The sequence below is a fragment of the Rhinopithecus roxellana genome, chromosome 1, assembly GCF_007565055.1.
Source record: "Rhinopithecus roxellana isolate Shanxi Qingling chromosome 1, ASM756505v1, whole genome shotgun sequence".
Taxonomy (NCBI): Eukaryota; Metazoa; Chordata; class Mammalia; order Primates; family Cercopithecidae; genus Rhinopithecus; species Rhinopithecus roxellana.
In genome coordinates this window covers 18,441,616-18,461,684 of record NC_044549.1, presented here as the reverse complement: position 1 = coordinate 18,461,684, position 20,069 = coordinate 18,441,616, and the positions used below count along the sequence as shown (strand labels likewise).

The 20,069-nt window shown below is 33.7% G+C and overlaps 1 protein-coding gene across 3 annotated transcripts in view; it reads right to left on the bottom strand.

Annotated features, from left to right (window-relative positions):
- Positions 1-405: 405 nt before the first annotated feature.
- Positions 406-20,069, bottom strand: part of ARL6 (ADP ribosylation factor like GTPase 6) — a 35,607-nt gene continuing 15,943 nt past the window's right edge. For 2 of the 3 annotated variants that reach the window (XM_010358775.2, XM_030939902.1), the window contains exons 3-8: positions 19,280-19,341; positions 18,815-18,883; positions 14,204-14,298; positions 10,956-11,085; positions 7,280-7,335; positions 406-909 (exon numbers count right to left, since the gene is read on the bottom strand). In XM_010358775.2, coding sequence (XP_010357077.1) covers positions 884-909; positions 7,280-7,335; positions 10,956-11,085; positions 14,204-14,298; positions 18,815-18,883; positions 19,280-19,341 — 438 coding nt within the window. In that variant the 3' untranslated portion in view covers positions 406-883. The remainder of the gene's footprint in view (positions 910-7,279; positions 7,336-10,955; positions 11,086-14,203; positions 14,299-18,814; positions 18,884-19,279; positions 19,342-20,069) is intronic. The other variant, XM_030939909.1, reaches the window with a different exon arrangement.

Here is a 20,069-nt window from a genome sequence, read left to right as displayed (position 1 = left end):
TATGGTAAATTGGAGGCATTTAAAAGGGAAAAACAAGATGCCAGTTATGATTACTGAACAATCAAACATTAAATTACTTTATACCTCTTAATCTGAAGTTGCAATATTTTCATTCAGCCAATAAAATAAAATTAGATACTATCCATGAAAAGCTTCTCAAATTATCCCTTAATAAATTTTAAGTTATCTGAAGATAAGGATATGTCTTATTTACCCCGTATCATCATTGCCTAGGACTATGCCTGATTAGTTGGTGTAGAGATGTTCAACATACAACGAATAAATAAATTCAGCTTAACTTAGTCTCAGATGGTTTACAAATGCTTGACAGTATGATACCAAATACCATACTAATAGAGCATTATTCTTTTCAGCATAAACAAAGCACACTAGTTGGTACATTACATTTTACATTTTATTGATGGTGACACATAGTAAAAATTGAATATATATTAATTACCCATGGTCCCTTATAAATATTTAAAGTTCTTTTTCACAAGCACAATTCATACTGCAAAGTCATAAACTAAATTTTTTAAAAAGAGAATTAAAAAATAAAATATATTGAACATATCATAAATTATGATGGGCTTATAACTCTGACTTTTAGACATTCTACATACAATCAAATGTAGACCTTCACTAAGAAGTTGATAATTTTAGGGAGCCCTTTTGAGGGAATATTCAGTTTTTAAATAATTAATGGCCAAATTAGCATACCTGAAGTCCCATGTTCTTAAAAAGGTCATTGAGAGTCCATAAATGCAAGCAGAAAATTATATTTTTTGATGCATATACATCTTTTACAAAATGTAAAGTATTCTGTTTGCCTTAGATAGATTCCTTGAAATGAAAATTGCAGAGGTTTCCAACTATTATCTTTTCATGTCTTCACAGTCTGGATCTGATCTGATAACAAAAAACAAAAATTATTAATCTCTATAGGGCAAAATATATTTTCTAAAGTAATCTAAGTCAAATCTATACAACATGTTGGAAGCTTATGTATACATTTGCTTTTGTTATTATTATTTTTTAGAGACAGGATCTTGCTATGTGGCCCAGGCTGTACTGGAACTTCTGGGCACAAGTGGTCCTCCCACCTGAACCTCTCTAGTAGTTGGGACTACAAGTGTGCACCAGGTCCAGCTACACCTGCTTTTTTAAAAGCACAATTCATCCTATAGTTATTCTTTTTATTAAAGTTGTACATTTGCATAGAGTCAACTAGTTCTATGAGATTTCTAAGCAAAACAGCAGTACTTTGCTTCATCTCCATTCCTCCCTTTCAGGGGCAACTACTTATAACTCCCTTTTAGATGAATACTTATAATACCTCTAAATAATATACTTTTATTATGACTTCTTCAAATATCAGTTCCTTCAATGTAATATGAGACATCAGCTCTCTCACACTCCCATGCTGCTTCTAGGCAACCCTCATAATACCCCCATTCTCCTAATACACTAATATAGTCACTGTCAATATGATGACTATGTAAATGCTATTCACGGCTAAGACAGGTGGTACACTTACTTTTCCTTTCCTCTTCTATATTTTATCCCTCTAGAGTTAATAATCGTCTTTCCCACTCCCATCCAACTCATCTATTTAATTGTTGTATGTACCTAACTCTAATTCAATTGCATCACTCGCAGAGTTTAAACCTTTATTACTATGAAGTACCTTACATAGTCCATCAACTTTGCCTTCTTGAATAACTCTTCCTCAGAGTCTTATTAAAAAAACTCTAGAATCTATACTCATTTTCTCTATGCCTGCCCCAGTCATTTTGTTACAATATCTTCTTTCATTATCATTCCAGGGTCTCCATTAATATCCTGGGGATTCCTTCCCCTACTCTCTTGTGCTGGTTTTCCTGTGTCATGATCTCTTAATTTTCTCTTCTTGGTTTATTTCCTTTTTTTTTTTTTTGTCCTTGATAATGCTCGTACCAAGATTTTCCTGTTTTTGAAAAATATTATTCTCAGTGGATACCTTAGTAAAACGCATAGAAAGTAAATTCTTGAGATGCTATATAGCTGAAGATGTCTTTATTCTACTGTCAAAATACACTCATACTGCCTGAGTATATAATTCTGTTATTCCCTCCTTGGACTCTTCCAGGCATTTCTCAATTATCTTACAGCTTCTAAGTTGTTGCTGTTGATAAATCTGGTGTTACTCTGTTTTCTTATTCTTTTCTTCCTCAGGAAGCTTTTCATTTTTTTCACAGGAAGCTTGCAGAATCTTCCACTGTTTGAAGCACTGAATTTCAGTAATGATGCCTGCTGGTGTGGGAATATTTTTATCCGCTGTATTGAGCTCTTGAGAAGTCTGTCAACTGAAAACTCATTGATTTAGTTCTAGAAAATACTGTTCGGGGATTTGCTATCCTCCGTTTTTTTCTGTTTTCTCTTTCTGAATTTCCGATTATTTGGATATTGGGCCTCCTGAACATGACCCCTTTCTTTTCTTTCCAATTTTGTATTCTTTGTCTTTCTGCTCTACTTTCCGGGAGTTTGCCTCTATTTTATCATCTTTTCAAAATTAAATTTTTCGTTTATACTATTATATTCTTATTTTCCAAGAACTCATTTTTTTGTTCTTTCTTTTCAAGTAGTTTCTTGCCTTTATTCATGGAAGCAACACCTCTTAATCTTTTTGAGGATACTCTTTAACAGTTTTTTGAAATGTTCTCTCTATACAAATTCTACTTACTCGAACCCACTTTTATTGTTTGTGGACATTCCCATATTTTATAATGTTTTCATCCTCAAATGCCTGGTCATCCTTTGCCATCTGCTCTTATGTATAAGGGAACACTAAAAAGTTGATTGGAATTTGCAAACATGTGTGAAGCTTGTCAAATGTGGTCTTCCTTTAGTACGTCTGGCCAAGCCATTTCCTTGGGATCTCCAATATTAATACCTTTAGATCTTTGCTCTTAGGCTGGTCTGATTCCCCAAAGATAACTCTTCCTATATCCTGCTTACTGCCATTGTTTTCTGGGAGAAATAGGAGAAGTAGAAGAGAGTTATAATATTCAGCATGAAAACTTTTTTTCCTCATTTTTCAATTCAGCACCACCAGACAGTTGTGCACCTAGGGTTTTCTAGTCCAGAGACACTGTCTTTGACTCTGCAGAAAATAAACCTTCAATTTTATCTTAAAGGGAAGATGTATAATCATATCTTTTCTTTTTATCCCACGTTCATCCTTATTTTCAATTTCCACCGATTTCTGAGGCTTTGCATCTGCAATGTAAATTAGGCTGCTTTTCAGTTTTCCCCACTGGTAGTTTAAGATTCAGCTTTCTCAAGTCTGTTAAGTAATTCAACGTTCATCAAATATTCAGCTTCGAAAATTTGGATGCCATTTTCACTACTTCCCTTCTTTTTGTCCATCTATGTTATATCTTTTTTAAAAGTCTCTTTACTGTTAGAGTTGGGGAGGAGATGAAACTAAGTGTACTTGATCAATCCTCTTTCATTGGAATACTCCTGCATAGTTTGTAAGTCTAATATTCACATCTGGGAGCAGTAACTTGTTCCATGCAGACAAAGCAATAAAATGAATACATTTTATTAGTTATTTGGGAAGATTTCTTTTTAAAAGTACCTAATTTGAAAGTTTCAGGGCAAGAAAACTTACAGTTCTGCAATAGTTTCTGTTTATTCTCTGGCAGTTTAAAAAATACTTTCTAGTCTATTCAAGCATTCTGGTCTTTGGGTTGTTCTACATACATAATTATTGAGACAGTTTCCAAAGACAACAGAATCATGCCATTACACGTGCCATTTAATATTTGACCAAAAGGTTTCTAACCTTAAACTTTATTTAAAAATTTTTTTGAGACAGTCTTGCTCTGTCACCCAGGCTGGAGTGCAGCGGCATGATCTTGGCTCACTGCAACCTCCACCCCCAGAGTTTCTGCCTAAGTCTCCCTAGTAGCTGGGACTATAGGCATGCACCACCACACCCGACGAATTTTCTGTAGTTTTAGTCTCAATAATGTTTCACTATGTTGGCCAAGCTGGTATCAAACTCCTGTCCTCAAGTGATCTGTCCACCTTGGCCTCCCAAAGTGCCGGGATTACTGGCATGAGCCACTGCTCTTGGTCCCAACCTTAAACTCTAAATAATAAGATTAAATTAGCCCCAAATGAACCAAAGGCCTTCTTTTCTATTATACTAGGAAATTCCAGAATTCTGGAAGCAAAATAAGATATAAGTTTAGAATACCTTTCACAGCTACATTCACATAAATGTCTTTAGCTAACACAAACTAATCTCCTATATTTACTGCTATTTATTTTTTAAAAATAGATTTTTATCTCTTTTCAAATCTAGAGACAGTTGGGAATATGACAATGTAAACTATTTGTTATTACACAGAAAATATAACCAAAGCGGCCAGGCGTGGTGACTCATGCCTATAATCCCACCACTTTTGGAGGTTGAGGTGGTGGGTGGATCACCTGAGGTCAGGAGTTTGAGACCAGCCTGCCCAACATGGTGAAACCCCATCTCTACTAAAAATACAAAAAATTAGCTGGGCGTGGTGGTAGGCACCTGTAATCCCAGCTACTCGGGAGGCTGAGGGAGGACAATTGCCTGAACCCGAGAGGCAGAGGTTGCAGTAAACCGAAATCGCACCACTGCACTCCAGCCTGGGTGTTAAGCGGGAAACTCCATCAAAAAAAAACCGGAAGGAAGGAAGGAAGGAAGGAAGGAAGGAAGGAGGGAAGGAGGGAAGGAGGGAAGGAGGAAGGGGAGGGAAGGAGGAAGGAGTGAAGGAGGCGAAGGAAGGACGGTCCTCCGGCAACGACAAGAACGGAGGAGGAGGAAGAAGGAATGCCTCCCCCGCCATCCCCTCCCTCCCCCCTTCCCGTCACTTCCTTCCTTGCCTGCCGGAAGAAAGAAAGAAAGAAAATATAACCAAAGCATCTCCTATTTGAAACCAAATGATACACTCTTTTATCCTGTGGTTAGTTTCCTCCTTTTTTAAACAGAGTGTTTAGGTAAAAGGGTAAACTTAATATTTACAGGGTGCTTTCTTATGCTAGGTATTTAAACAGTATCTAATCTGTACAAAATTTAACACATTTTATTTTTTAATTTTACAGATTAAAAAAATCTTCACAAGGTAAGAGATTTCAGCTAACAGACAGAGAGGTAAATTAATAAGCAGTAGAATAGATTTGCTGGACTCAAAAGCCTAAGCTTTTTTTTTTTTTTTTTTTTTTGCTATCAGTCAATGCTTTCTATACAAAATAGAGGTACTACTGCTTATCTTGCAGAAAATTGTAAAGAGTACATAAAGTAATATGGAAAAACAAGGACACAAAAGTATTTCCAAAATGTGTCCTCCTTACAAAAACTTGGGAGGTAAGAAAATAATGACGGATCAGAAAAGTCAAAGAAACAAAAATTAGGTATCAAGACCAGACTTGGCAATTGGTATTGTGATGTTGGATTGCTACTGACACCTAGTGGCTAACTGCTAATGACAAAATAAAACCAGAAAAGAAGGGATGGAGAACGACACTTTAAAATCTAGAAGACTATCAACCTATTTTCAGTAAACACTGTGCTCTGAATTACATTATCATGAGTGACAGTAGGGTTTCCATCCATGCTGTATCTTCATTGTTAGCAATGGTAAGCACTCTGTAAAATATGAAATGAGGCTGAAAACATACTCCTGGTATCTTCTCTGGAATATTCCTCTGTAGCCTGTTTCTGGTGGAAATCCATCCCATTGCCTTGAACACTTCATTACCGCAGTCTAAGAAACTAAGTTGCCGGGTTCACAGAAAAATCCCGCTAGTTCTTCTGAGAACCACTAGAGGTTCCTGATTAAGTGTCACTAATTGCAAAATATGACTTGAATGTTCCTTGCAGTTTAATGGTGTTATGATAACTTCATAAACATAAAAGACACAGAAATACAATAATAGTCTGTCTAGTTAACTAAACCACCATATTTTACCAACAACACATACAGATATTTATGAAATACATTTCGTACTTTGAATGAAATTAATACTATGATGTATGAGCAGGCAGGCTACTCTTAGATCTACCATGATATGTGCTATATCCCTGCTATTGTTTGCAGCATGCAGAAGATTTAAAAAAAAATCACACACAACTGGCATTAAAAGGTTTGTGTAGAAGAATTTGTAACTATGAGACTATAGCTAGAATTTATAATATCCTGTTATTCACTCTTGTTCAGGGCAGAGTCATTCCCCACAGAAATGATCCTTAGTTGTTATGCTCAGAACTGAAATTTCTGACTTGGCCATTGGGATCCTGCAATAAGAACCTATGAGCTTGGTTTCATTCACATCTATCTACTGCTCTGTGTGCTTCAAGCCATTCTTTTGGCTAAGAGACCATTAGGGTAAATGATATATGTTAATTTATTACCTAATATAGTAAGCCTGTACCAATCTATAACTATTTTAATTAATAGCAACCAGAACTGCAAATATACAAAATATCAATAAAAGATCAGCATCTGTAATACTAAATATGAGTACTACAAGTTGTGTATACATGTAATATATAAATGGAGCTATATCTGTAGTACAGCATGATTTTTTTTTTTTCTTGAGACGGACTCTTGTTCTGTTGCCAGGCTGGACTGCAGTAGTGCAATCTCGACTCACTACAACTTCCGCCTCCTGGGTTCAAATTATTCTCCTGCCTCAGCCTCCAGAGTAGCTGGGATTATAGGTGTGCACCACCACATCCAGCTAATTTTTCTATTTTTAGTAGAGATGGGGTTTCGCCATGTTGGCCTCGATCTCCTGACCTCATGATCCACCCGCCTCAGCCTCCCAAAGTGTTGGGATTACTGGCTTGAGTCACCGTGCCCGGCCAGCATGATTCTTAAAAGAAACATGTCATTCAGACTTATTTTTATTTATTGACAGTAGGGCCTAACATTTGTCCCAAAATTTAAATGTGCTTCTATTACTAGATCTGACAGAAACTTGTTGCCATAGTTTAAATTATTTTCTACATGTGTCAAATATATTGACTGCAAAGATTCAAACACTTTATGTAAATAAATTCTTTAGCAATATGCTATAGAAGTAAATGGAACAAGGTATTGGATACTTACTGTATTATTTTTTCTGATAGCAGAAATAAATGGAAAGAGGAAAAAAGGCAATGATATAATAAAATAAAATGTAAAAAAAGGATAAAAATATGAATGAAAAGGAAACAAAGGCTGAAGACACACAGTATTTTGTGATGTACCTTGAAGCCAGTCTACACCTTCTTGCAATCCTTCTCCTTTTATGGCATCACTAGCACTGAAATAAAATCCATAGAAACATAGCCATCTCATTACATCATAACACTGTAAGAATAAAGGATTACAATTCTGCCATATGGAGAATTAATATATTATAATAACATACATCTGGGCAAAGCTGGTTAAGCATTGAAATTGAAAATAAACAGAAAATAAAAGTCTGAGTGCTCAGAAACAAGATATGTTTAAAATTTATAAACAGATTTTGAAAACCATATCGCAGAAAAGTTATTTTATCCTAGGACTAGTTCTTACACTGACATTAAAAAAACAAATACTTTTGAATTATTTTTCCAGTGGTAGAAAAGTTTTGTACAGTCCACTATCCTATTTTGCTCAGTTCCAATGGTTCAACCTCATTATTAGAAATGCTTGACTTGGGTTATAATACAGCCATTATTATGGTGTGCCTTTATTTGAAATGGAATTTGTTATCTTTAGGATAAAAACCCATAATTATAGCTTTGGTAAGCTGGTAGAGTAAAACAGAAACTCGGTAGATCTCAATCATTTTCTTATTAGCTGAGGGAGCTTGGCCAGGTCATTGAACTCTTCTGCCTTCAGTTTCAGCATCTGTAAAGTGCGGAATAGTACCACTGACCTCATATGGTAATTGTGAGAATTAAACACTTGAGGTATGTATAGAAAACACCTAAAACAGGGTGCGTCCATTGTCTTTCCATTTTTGAGAGACTAAACTTAAATTGTGATTGTGAGATTTTATGTATAATCATAATTAAGTATATAAATTAAAATAATAAAATGCAGAGGATTTTTAGAGTATTAGATAATCTTTTTTCAAAGGTACAGTTATTGATCTAGGCATTTATTTTCAAAATATAATTGTATAATAGCAATTAATATATACAATTATATTTTCTGAATGATTAGGGTTCCTTCTAGTATGCTGAAGCATGGCTTTAAAAAGTATAGTGAAATACCTAAAAGAATTACCTTAATTCCAATCAAAATAAAAATTATCTCCCAGAAATTACTTGTTAGACTAAGAATATGGCTTATCATAGAATTATTATAAAATACAAAGGAAGAAACAAACAACATGAAATACACAATTATTCAAAGCAAATTACTGATTATCCATGGTAACAGTAAGCCATCAGTAACTGAAACACTTAAATCAAGAAAGAGAAATATATTAATTTCATCATACACCTATAGTTCCAAACAATTAATACAATGAAACCCTTCCCCTCTGGTGTAGGTTTACGAAAAACTGCATCTTTTCCTAACAAACGTTTGAATTCTATCTTTCCTCTCAAATAAGGAAGAATAAAGCAAAAATCTGGGCCCTGTGTGATATGACCCCTGGTTATTTCTCAGTGGCCTCATTTCCTACAATTTCCCCTTAGATTGCTCTGCTCTAACCAACCTGGACTTCCTGCTGCTCCTGGAACACACCAGGTACATTCTCATCCAAGAAGAGGCTTTTTCTTGCTGGCCTCTCTGTCTGGGTAATTATTCCTCCAAACCTTTACACGAATTGCTTCCTAACTTCAATTAGGTCTCAGAGAGGGAGCAACTCCCATTATTCTTTCTCTTTTTATCATACTTTATTTTTTCTCATCCTCCCAGCTGACATTTTATACATTTAGTTGCTTCTTATTTGTCTCCCCCACAAGATGGTAAACAAGCATACACACATACAACACACACACACACACACACACACATACACACAATCATGATGCCAGGGATTGAGTCAAAGAACACATCTGAAGAAGAATAACACAATCAGACCCTGAAGATCAGAGCTGACTATATGTTTAGTACAATGGTCAAACATCAAACATAACATTTTTCTTTAATTTATCACACTATACTTCTCTAGGATCTTCTCTTTATTGCTCAGTAAATTTACTTGTACCCAAGGCAGAAGACAGACAATATTTTGTCTCTGTATCACTGAGCATTACCTTTATATTTAAAATAGAAAAAGGAAAAATATATTTTCATTTTTATACATGCTTTTAAAAATATTGCCAAGAATAAAGAACAAAATGAATAAATGAGATATTAACTTGAACCTAGTAAGAAGAGGTCCAATTTGAATTAAGGAGAAGTCACAATTATACACATGTTTAAAAGAAACACCTTGCTTTCTTCTATAAGTTATCCAGAAAATCTAGCAACTGGCAATATAACATCCTACATCTTTATAAGCATCAGGATATTACTTTTTTTCTCACAGAGAAATACTGAGATGTCACAATTGAATAAATAAATCTGTTAAAATTTAATGGTTAATTATTTTAAGTAGAAAAGAGGGTTATTTACTAATTAGATCCATGTTTTTAAATGTGCTCTTTCTATCAAGCAGTCACAATACTTAATACAACACAGAAATTAAAAATTATTCTACTTTCGAAGTAATCATTTTAGGTATGATTTAGAGAAATATAAAGGCTCTAGCTCAAGATGTTTCTTTATCCAAAATCCCACCGTTCTTTACCTACCAAATACCACAGGACCTCAAATTCCAACTCAAGAATCATTTATTAGACACTGACTTTTCCTCTGATCCCAGAGTAACGAAAGTTTTACTTGGGATATGCAGGGTTTAGCTCCTGAGAAGAGGTGCTAGAGGCTTTGAATACTGGAAAGTTTCAAGAGCTTTCCTAAGGTCTTTACATTACTCTTTCAGCACCAAAACTAGTTCCTAAAGTTGTTTTCTGAACTCTATTACCTCCTTGCTTCATATTCTAGTTCACCTTCTTGTGGAAGTGCATCTCTCTGCTTCTGTTTCCAATCTTTCCCCCTTCTTATAAAAAGGGGGAAACTCTGGCATGGAAAGGACCTCTTACAGCAGAGAGGTAGGTGGGTGGGTAGAAGGGAGTTTAATATGGTAGTGGTAGGTGCAAAAATACTATCTAATGTATAATCTCTGTTTATCCTTATTAAAATATGTTGGTAGAAAGGCACAAAGGAGTTAAATAAGAAACTATTTTCCAAATAAACAATGCATACAATTTCAACAGTAATTACTTAAGAGTTCAACCTTATTAGGATGTCTAAGTAAAATTAAAATTTCCATTTCCATTTATTCATTTTAACAAATATGTATCGTGTACCTATTACATACCAGGTACTATGACTATTGTAGGGGTTATTAAAGTGAAGAAAACTGACAAAACCCCAGCTGTCAGGGAGCTAACACACCTGTATAGGCAGACAGACTACAAACAAACAAAAAGCAGTCACATGGTAATAGTGACTCTAGCAAACCAGGAAAATTATTTTGGAAAATGATTCAAAGGAGGGGGACACAAGTGCATATGCTCTGAGATGGGACTGTGCTTGGCTGACTCCATGTGCAGAAGGAAATCAGTGTAGCTGAAGTCAGTAAGTAAGTGAGATTTTAAGTTATATTCCATTATAAGAGTTGTTTATATTTTCCTATCCCCACAAAAATTTGAAAAAGATTTTTAACAGTAACATATTTGTAAAAAGCTACAAGGCCACAATTCTATAAAACAAAATCCTTACTTATATCCCGCCATGTTTGATCACTTATTTTTAAAAAATGAGGTCAGAAGAAACAACTCTGAAGCTTGTATGTTTTTCAGAAAGCTACAGTGAAAAGTAAATATAAAACTTTACCAAATATGCCAGGGTTTATCTTTGATGTTCTCTAAACACAGCAACTGAGACACTTTTACAGATGTCACTGCATCTCTAAGATCCATTTTATTTGCAAAGAATAAGATTGGAATTCGACGGTGTTTGATATCTAAAAGAGAAAATAAGACTATCATCACCCTTCCAGCTTTTTAGGTCATTCTGTAGCAAATCTTTAGTATTGAAACCCATGAAATTGCTTTTTAATCAATTTTTTTCATATCACACATACAGAAACACTTAAAGACACATATTGTAGCACTGTTAGGCATGTTATTTGAGCACTAAGAAAACTTAAAAAATACTTCCTAACACCATCTGCCCTCTGGTTAGGAGCTTTACCCAAAGATGCGTGAGCTGGGACTGGGAGCTCAATAAGCATTACAAAGAAGTACCTACAAAAAAGCATTACATATTTTGTTTGTTTTCTTTTTAATAGTGAACAGAAAGGAGGCAAACTTCAAGTAGAAGTAGAAAGAAAAGAAACTGGAAACTTATTTAAGTTTTTAGTCACAATATAATAAGTAACAAGCTAGATTTTTAAAAGATATTTTTACCTCATCATGATTTTGGAAACATTTGTCATTTTTTTGAATAGATAATACATTTAAATAGTTCAAAATTCAGAAGATACAAAATGGCATACAGTAAAAGAATTTCCTTCCTAACTTTGTCCTAGGACAATGGTCTCTGTAGAAAAGGCAACCCATAACATCAGTGTCTTAGCATCTTCATAGAAATATTTTATGTATTAGAAAACATAATTATTAGATATTATTTTCATACAAATAGTAGCAGGCCAACCTCACTAGTTTATACCTTTTATCTTTTCATTTATTTACATATTTTGGATCTGATCCCATTTCAGTACATACAGAGCAGCTTCTTCCTTATTTTAACAGTTCTGGACTATTTCTTCTTTTAGTACTATGTACTATTAATTTATTTAACCAGAAACTAACTGAGATACCTGCTACCAATGTTTACAACTATGAACAATCCTATAATGAATAAATGTGTACATAGGTAATTTTGTACACTGGCCAGTATGTCCTTAGGATAAATTTGAGATGTGGAATTGCTGGGTCAAAGGACATAAATTTCTATTTTGATAGACAGTGATTACCAAACTGCTTTCTCTTAAAAATTATATCAATTTACATTTCAACAACCACGTATAAGAATGAGTGTTTCCACTCCTCTAGCCAAAAGAGTGCTATGAAACGTTTTGATATTTTCTATATCATAGGTAACAGAAAGGCCAAGAATCTTTCCGTATATTCAAAAGATGTTTAAACTTACTTTTTTGTTGACTTATCTTGTTATGTCCTTTCCCCATTTTCTATCAAGCTTTTATATTCTTACTGATTTTTAGAAACACAAGTAGTATAAAAATATTCCTGTAGCTATTATACGAGTTGCAAATATTTTCCCTTGCCTGTCATTGTCTTTATCTATTCACAGTACATTTTGCTACAAAGATTTTTTTATGGCCGTCAATTTTTTTTAAAAAGTGAATATACACTTCGGCTGAGAAATCCCTCCCTTGGAAATCTATCCCATAAAATAAAGGAAATAGTACATTAAGATCCATAGACAAGGCTTCAGTTGAGGAAACCAAAGTCCCCATTGTTTGAAGCATATTTTGTAGGAACGATTTCATTTTACTCCTCAACATTCCAACACTTTTTAGACAAAAAACTGAAAAGACTAATATGAAAGGAAGACATAATCAAAAATGCATTCTCAATTTAGATACAAGACTGCTAAGTTTTTTGTGTTTCTTTGAGACGGAGTCTTGCTGTGTTGTCCAGGCTGGAGTGCAGTGGCGCTATCTCAGTTCACTGCAACCTCCACCTCCCAGGTTCAGGCAATTCTCCTGCTTTAGCCTCCCGAGAAGATGGGATTACAAGTGCACGTGCCCGGCTAATTTTTGTATTTTTAATAGAGATGGGGTATCACTATGTTGGCCAGGCTGGTCTCGAATTCTTGACCTCAAGTGATCCACCTGCCTGTAACCCCTCCCAAAGTGCTGGGATTACAGGCGTGAGCCACCATGCCCAGCCATGACTACTAAGTTTTTAACATGAAAAAGTCACATAAAATGTACAGTGGATAATTTTTTTTTTCAAAAAATTTGAACAAGCTTGAGGTCATCTGTTAAAAATACCAAAGATATTGTGGTTAAGCAGTAACATTTATTAGAAAGCCTCACACTATTTCCATTCCATTTCTAACAAATCCACAGTTCTCTTAAACCACCATCCTTTTTTGAAAGTCCTAGCACAAGCACTATTTAAATTTTTTTGGCATGAGGAAGGCTAGAAATGCAGAGTTCCACACTACTTACTGGAGCACTGTTTGTAGTGGGGGCTTGGGCGGGAAGAAAGTATACATCAACAGGTGAGTGATGAAATAAACTGTGGTACATTCATAGTATACCATATTAGGCATCAGTAAAAAGAATAACTACATAATTACATATAATTTGATTTGGAAGGATATCCATCATTAAATGTTAACTGAGAACAGAAACATGCAGAAGAGTGTAAAGAATATGATTCCATTTTGGTAAGTAACAATGATAGTCCCCACAGCCTTCAGCCCAACATTTTTGGTGTCTCTCTATATATGTATATGTGTGTGTGTGCGTGTGTGCATAATATGACATATATAAAAGTATGAAAGAAAAAAATACCCAAACACTTGTATCTTGAAAGGAGATGGGGAGCTGGCAGTTGGAAATTAACATAAAAAAGATTTGTTTTAAAGGAATTCCCGTAACAAATATGCAAGAAATGCTGTGATTAAACACACACACAAACTCAGATACGCATAGAGAAATGCATGAAAAGATGGTAACAAATAATTTTAGTGGGTGTTGAAATACACAGATCTTTATTTTCTTTTTCCATCTGATTTTTTTTTTTTTTTTGCTATTGGCACAAATTATTTATGTTATCAGAAAAAAAGGGTATTTTTATTTTTGAGGAAGGAAATAAATGTTAGAGACCCCCAAAACATTGCAAAATGCTTTACATTTACATTACAATGTAAAATTTAAAAAATATGGTGATGTACATAAAATATAAATTCTCTATAATGTATATGTTTTAAATTCAACAATTTTAAATGAAAGATAATTACATGTGTAAGCAATACCAAAGAACAAAACATTACACATAAATGAACCCCAAAGAACAGATACAGACTGAAAGACACACACATACCTGGATGATTCAGAAGAGTATCGAGTTCTTCTTTGGCCACAACCATTCTTAATCTATCACTACTATCAACGACAAAAATAATAGCTTGACCTTCTCTGTGTAATGCAAAGAAAAAGAAAAATTAAAGCTTTACTTATAAATTTTTCCCTGTTTATTATCCATAGGCATTTCCTAACCTAAGTATTATCCCCTTATGTCCTATGTCCATTTATCATTAGAAGTTTTGGTGGTGTTTCTTGTTAGTTTCCAAGACTGATAAATATATTAACCATTAGTCATATTTCATGTAAAATACCTTTTCACTTGGATAATAAAATAAATTTAATGACTTGCGATTTCATAATTTTAAAAAATTGAGTAATTTTTTCATTAAAATATCAGCATATGAGAAAATGAGTTAAAATACCATAACCCTATTACACAGATGCAATAATTATTAATATTTTGGTATAAAGCCACACTTTGTATATATTACTATGAATAAACAATATATGTATTTAAAATGGAATTCTGTATTATACCTTGCCTTTGCAATATATATGTAAATTTCCTAGACTTTTTTTTTTACAACTATGGTTTTACTACTTTTATACGAAACGCTAAAGCACTATATCAATGCTTGTCAAAATTTTTTTTACCATAAACCATAGTAAGAAATATATTTTACATTAAGATACAGTAGACACATAAGTATATATAGATATATTTTAAGTGAAAGTCTTCTGAGAAAATACTTACAAATAGCTTTTATTTTATTCTATATTATTTTTTTAAAAGCTGATAACCAGTGATTGAACTAGTTAAGGATTCACTGATGGATCATACAGGCACTTAAAAAATAACTGATTATTCCTCTGTACTACCTTCTTTGAATGGTTCTAAGGTATTGCACTGCACGGATGTGTCATGAAATATTGTATCAAACATTTGTTGCTGGACTTTAAGGTTATTTTCAATTTTCATCATTATGAAAAACTTTAAGGCAAATATCCTCCTACATACCTTTATTTTTAAAAAGTTCTTGATGCTTGAAGATTTATTCTTAGGAGTAACATTTCTAGACTACATACATAATTTAAAATTTCAGAAAAACATTTCCAAACTGTCCCCCAGAAATGCCACATCAATTTACATGACTCAGTACTTTTCTTACTCCTTTGCCAGCACTGGCTACTATCATTCTTATCAATAACTGGCACTCTAATAGCATATTATCTTGATCTAGTTCATTAATTGCCAGTGAGGTTCAATATCTTTTCATATATTTATTGGACATCTGTACTTTTTTTGCAAATCACTTATTCTAGTCATAAATTAAGATTTTAAACTTCAATGTGATTGGGCGGATCACGAGGTCAGGAGATCGAGACCATCCTGGCTAACATGGTGAAACCCTGTCTCTACTAAAAATACAAAAAAAAAAAAAAATTAGCTGAGCATGGTGGCGGGTGCCTATACTCCCAGCTACTGGGGAGGCTGAGGCAGGAGAATGGCCTGAACCCGGGAGGTGGAGCTTGCAGTGAGCCGAGATGGCGCCACTGCCCTCCAGCCTGGGCGACAGAGCAAGACTCCGTCTCAAAAAAAAAAAAAAAAAAAAATCATCATCATCATCATCAAATGAATATACAAAATAAAACTTTTTATATACCATTTTCTCCTATCATTAAAAAAGAATAATGCTGATTATCAGAGACATACATTACCAGGATATATAGAAACCAGAACAATCAGAAATATCTATCAAGATTTATAAAAACATCCAATCACTTTGAGCCAGTGATTTTATTTCTGAAATTCATACTAAGGAATCATGAACTGGGGCTAAGACTTATACAACAAGATTTTGACCGAAGGACTGTTACAATTTTCAAAAACTGCGAATAGCTTTCATGTCCTAGAGTAGAGAAATAGTTAAAGAAATTTTGGCAAAGCTGTGTGAAAAAATATTAGGCAGCCGTTAGCTATATTTATTGCATGTTTTTCCTGATTTATGCATACCACAGAATGTTAATTGAAAAAAGCAAGATACAAAATTATACATGATACATAATTCAGATGGTTCCTTTTTCCTTATTTATATAAAGTATATGTTATATATTTCAAAAGGAGAAGAAAAATACCAAAAAGATTGACAATGGTGAATTTATGAACAGTGAGATTTATGGGAAACATGTTTTCAATATTCTTTTTGACATTTTCCAAATTTAAAAAATGTGTATTCCTTTGTATTTTTGCATACTATTACCTTTTTATGTTGTAAAAATAGTATGTAAAAATTACATAATATTATTATGGCATCATATATGTTAGAAAGTAAATGTCTCTCTTCACCAAAGAGGATGTGAAAAAAAAGAAAAAAGAAAAGAAAATTAAAGAAAGTAAACTTCCCTTATAATCCTACTATTCCAAAAATAAATGCTACTAATGGTTTGGTGCATAATCCACTAAGAACTTTCTTCTTTCTATATATACCAAGTACATATTTATAGTAAAGATAAATACTGATAGTAACATTTTTACATAATTGCTATAAAAATGTTATAAATAATGCTAACATACAACCTTCTATGTATATTTTCTGCCTATAAGCCCTGGTCATAGAATACTTTTCTAAAAGTAAAAATGCTTGCTGTAGGTTATAAACATTTTTCATTTTAACGGATATCAATAAATTACCCTGAAAAAGATACTACATTCTCACAGGAGTGGCTCACTTTGACAAGAGCAGACTTTATTAATCTCTGTAACCTTTTTCAGTCTAATAGATCAAGATGTACTTTTTTTTTCACAGTTAGAAAAATATGAAAATAGAGAAAGTAAATTTACTTTTATTATTGATTTTTCAATAGTAATCATATTCTCCATTCAATCTACAATGTAACCACTCTATTCTAGAATTCATAATTTCATCCAAAAACAGTATGAAGAAAAAAGGAGTTAAAATCAAATAAAAACAAACTTTACTTTCTTACTATTTTCTCTCTCTCTCTATTTTTGTAATTAAAATTAAAGTATTTTTTAAGTAGCTAAATACATTTTAAAAAAGAAATCATTTATCAACTAATTGGAGGAGGAATTTAAAAAATGCTGTACTGAAAATTCAGGTTTCCTAAACAAACAAACAAATAAGAAACACATAAAACACATCTCCCCAAGGAATTTAATGCAGAATACCACAAACATGCCACTTTTCCTTTTCCAAACTAACCCTTGTATCTGAAGCACTCTCTTTTCTCTCTCTCTCAGAAGTCTTCTGGATCTATGATTTAAATAGGCCTTCAACTTATTGAAGGACTCACTGAAAAAAAATTTGAATAAATCTCCTCTGGTTCATATCCCAAATATATACCATATAACGTTTAGTCTCACATTATTAGGAAAGAGTTAATCTAAATCTAAATCTTATCAGGTAAATATCACATACCATTTCAAGGCAGGAGTTCATAATCACAAAAGAGAGTTTAGTTAAGAGATACCGTTTTTAAGTTTCAGACTCTAAAAGTGAATTACATTGCTCTTAAATGGAGTCCTAACAATAATAGAAGCTAATGAATTTATTTTAATACCATATGCAAATCTCCAGAAGGTATTAACACATTTGGGTCCTAGTAACTTGACAGCCATTAGTCTGAAGTATAGTCATCCCTTGGTATTGTTGGGGCATCCGTTCCAGGATCCCCTTCAAATCTCAAAATCTGCAGATGCTCAAGTCTCTTATATAAAATGGCTTAGTATTTGTATATAACCTATGCAAATTCTTCCATATTCTTTAAGTCACCCTAGATTACTTATAATACCTAATACAATGCCTACACACGACCTTGTTCATGTGCTTTCAATATAGTAGTTTGTGCATGGCAATTTAAGTTTTGCTTTTTGGAACTTTATGGCATTTTTCCCCCCAAATATTTTTGATCTACAATTCGTTGAATCCAAGAATGCAGAACCCAAGGACATGAAGGACCAACTGTAAATTAGTGAGCACTTGACTTATATATGCTGAAAAACAGCTTGTTTTAAATTATTCATAGAACAATGGATCAACTGTTAGGCAACACTGTTATTTTTAACTAAATTTAGTCAATAATATTTACTGGGTTTATATGCTGAGCATCATACTAGGTCTTGAAAAAATAATATGAATAATGAATAATCCCTTCCCTTGAGGAGTTCACAGTTCCACTAGGGAGGCAGCTATGGTACATAACTTCAAGACATGGTAAGTATGATGAGAGAGAGAGAAATGGACAAAATGCCATGTGAACAGTAGGGACAAAATAACTGGGCAGAACAGTGAAACTTCAGAGGAGGTGACTTTTTAGCTGATATTTAAAGCAGGAATATGTTAACCTTAAACTGAAGTGAAGTAGGATAGAATAGGGCATTAAAAACAGAGAGAATAGTACGTGCAAAGGCCTGAAGTCATGAAGGACCTGAAGCATTTGACAAACAATGTTGAGTCTGATTACGTATTTTTAAAATTAGGAAATGTTCATAAATTACATGGAAAAAAAAGCCAAACAACTTAGTCATATAATTCTTTGGATTTCTAATCATTATTAGTAGTAAAATAAAAACATCTAGTTAAGCAACATTCACAGATGTACTTACTTATAATAGTGTTCCCAGAGATTTCTGTATCTTCCTTGACCTGACATGTCAAACACTGTAAATGATAAACTACAAAAAGAAGCAAAGCATGACTACATTATAAACTAACTAAAGCATGACTTTTACTTAAAATTCTAAATTACTTACAATCAAAGAAATTACCCTTCATATGCAATATTCAACATGGTCCAATTTACAAGTAAAAGTTCTATGAAATAAATGTATTAATATAAACATGATTTTGCAATAAATAACATAAAAAACTTCTTTGCTAGTGAAGTTATCTGAGTTTGTCTAAACTCTAAATTCTGAAAAATAAACCAGCCATAGTGGTAGAAATACGTTAATACCTATGAGATTCTGAAACAACAAATAACTTTCTCTAAGGGTAGGAAGAATGACCAGGTAGACCAATATTGTTATTTTTCACTAGTAACTTTTTTGTTAAGGGATGAAGTGGATTACCTGGATGATTTGAATTTCTCTATGCTGAATCCTATTGTTGGAAGGATATTTTGAGATTGAGCCTTTAAGAGAAAAGACAAAGTTCAGAAATTTACAATGACCAGAGATGAGTTTTCCTCAAGTTAAAGTATCCACATTTTCAGTTTCTAGTATCTGTCACTAAGGAGATGACAGGATTTAACAAACTTGTAATTTTTCCAATAGGATCACTCTGTGTGAATTCTTTATAGAAGTTCAAGGTTTACTAATTATGGATCTGCATAATGTTTATTCACATTTGTGGCTTGTGGCATGTTACCAAGGACATAAGGGTTTTATACGTGGTTTAATAAGTCACCCTGAGTTCACACGTAGGACTTTCTATTTTTTTTTTTTTGAGACAAGAGTCTCGCTTTGTCGCCCAGGCTGAAGTGCAGTGGTACAATCTCAGCTCACTGCAAGCTCCACCTCTTGGCTTCACACCATTCTCCTGCCTTAGCCTCCCAAGTAGCTAGGACTACAGGCGCCTGCCACCATGCCTGGCTAATTTTTTGTATTTTTAGTGGAGACAGGGTTTCACTGTGTTAGCCAAGATGGTCTCAATCTTCTGACCTTGTGATCTGCCTGTCTCAGCCTCCCAAAGCACTGGGATTATAGGCGTGAGCCACCGCGCCCGGCATACTTTCTAATCTTTCAACACATACTTATTGAGTTTGTCTACATTCCAGACTGCCCTCATGTGTAGATGGTTCCTGCCTTCATGGAGTTTACAAGCTAGAAGAGGTAAATAGCAATTGAAAAGCTAAGCAAC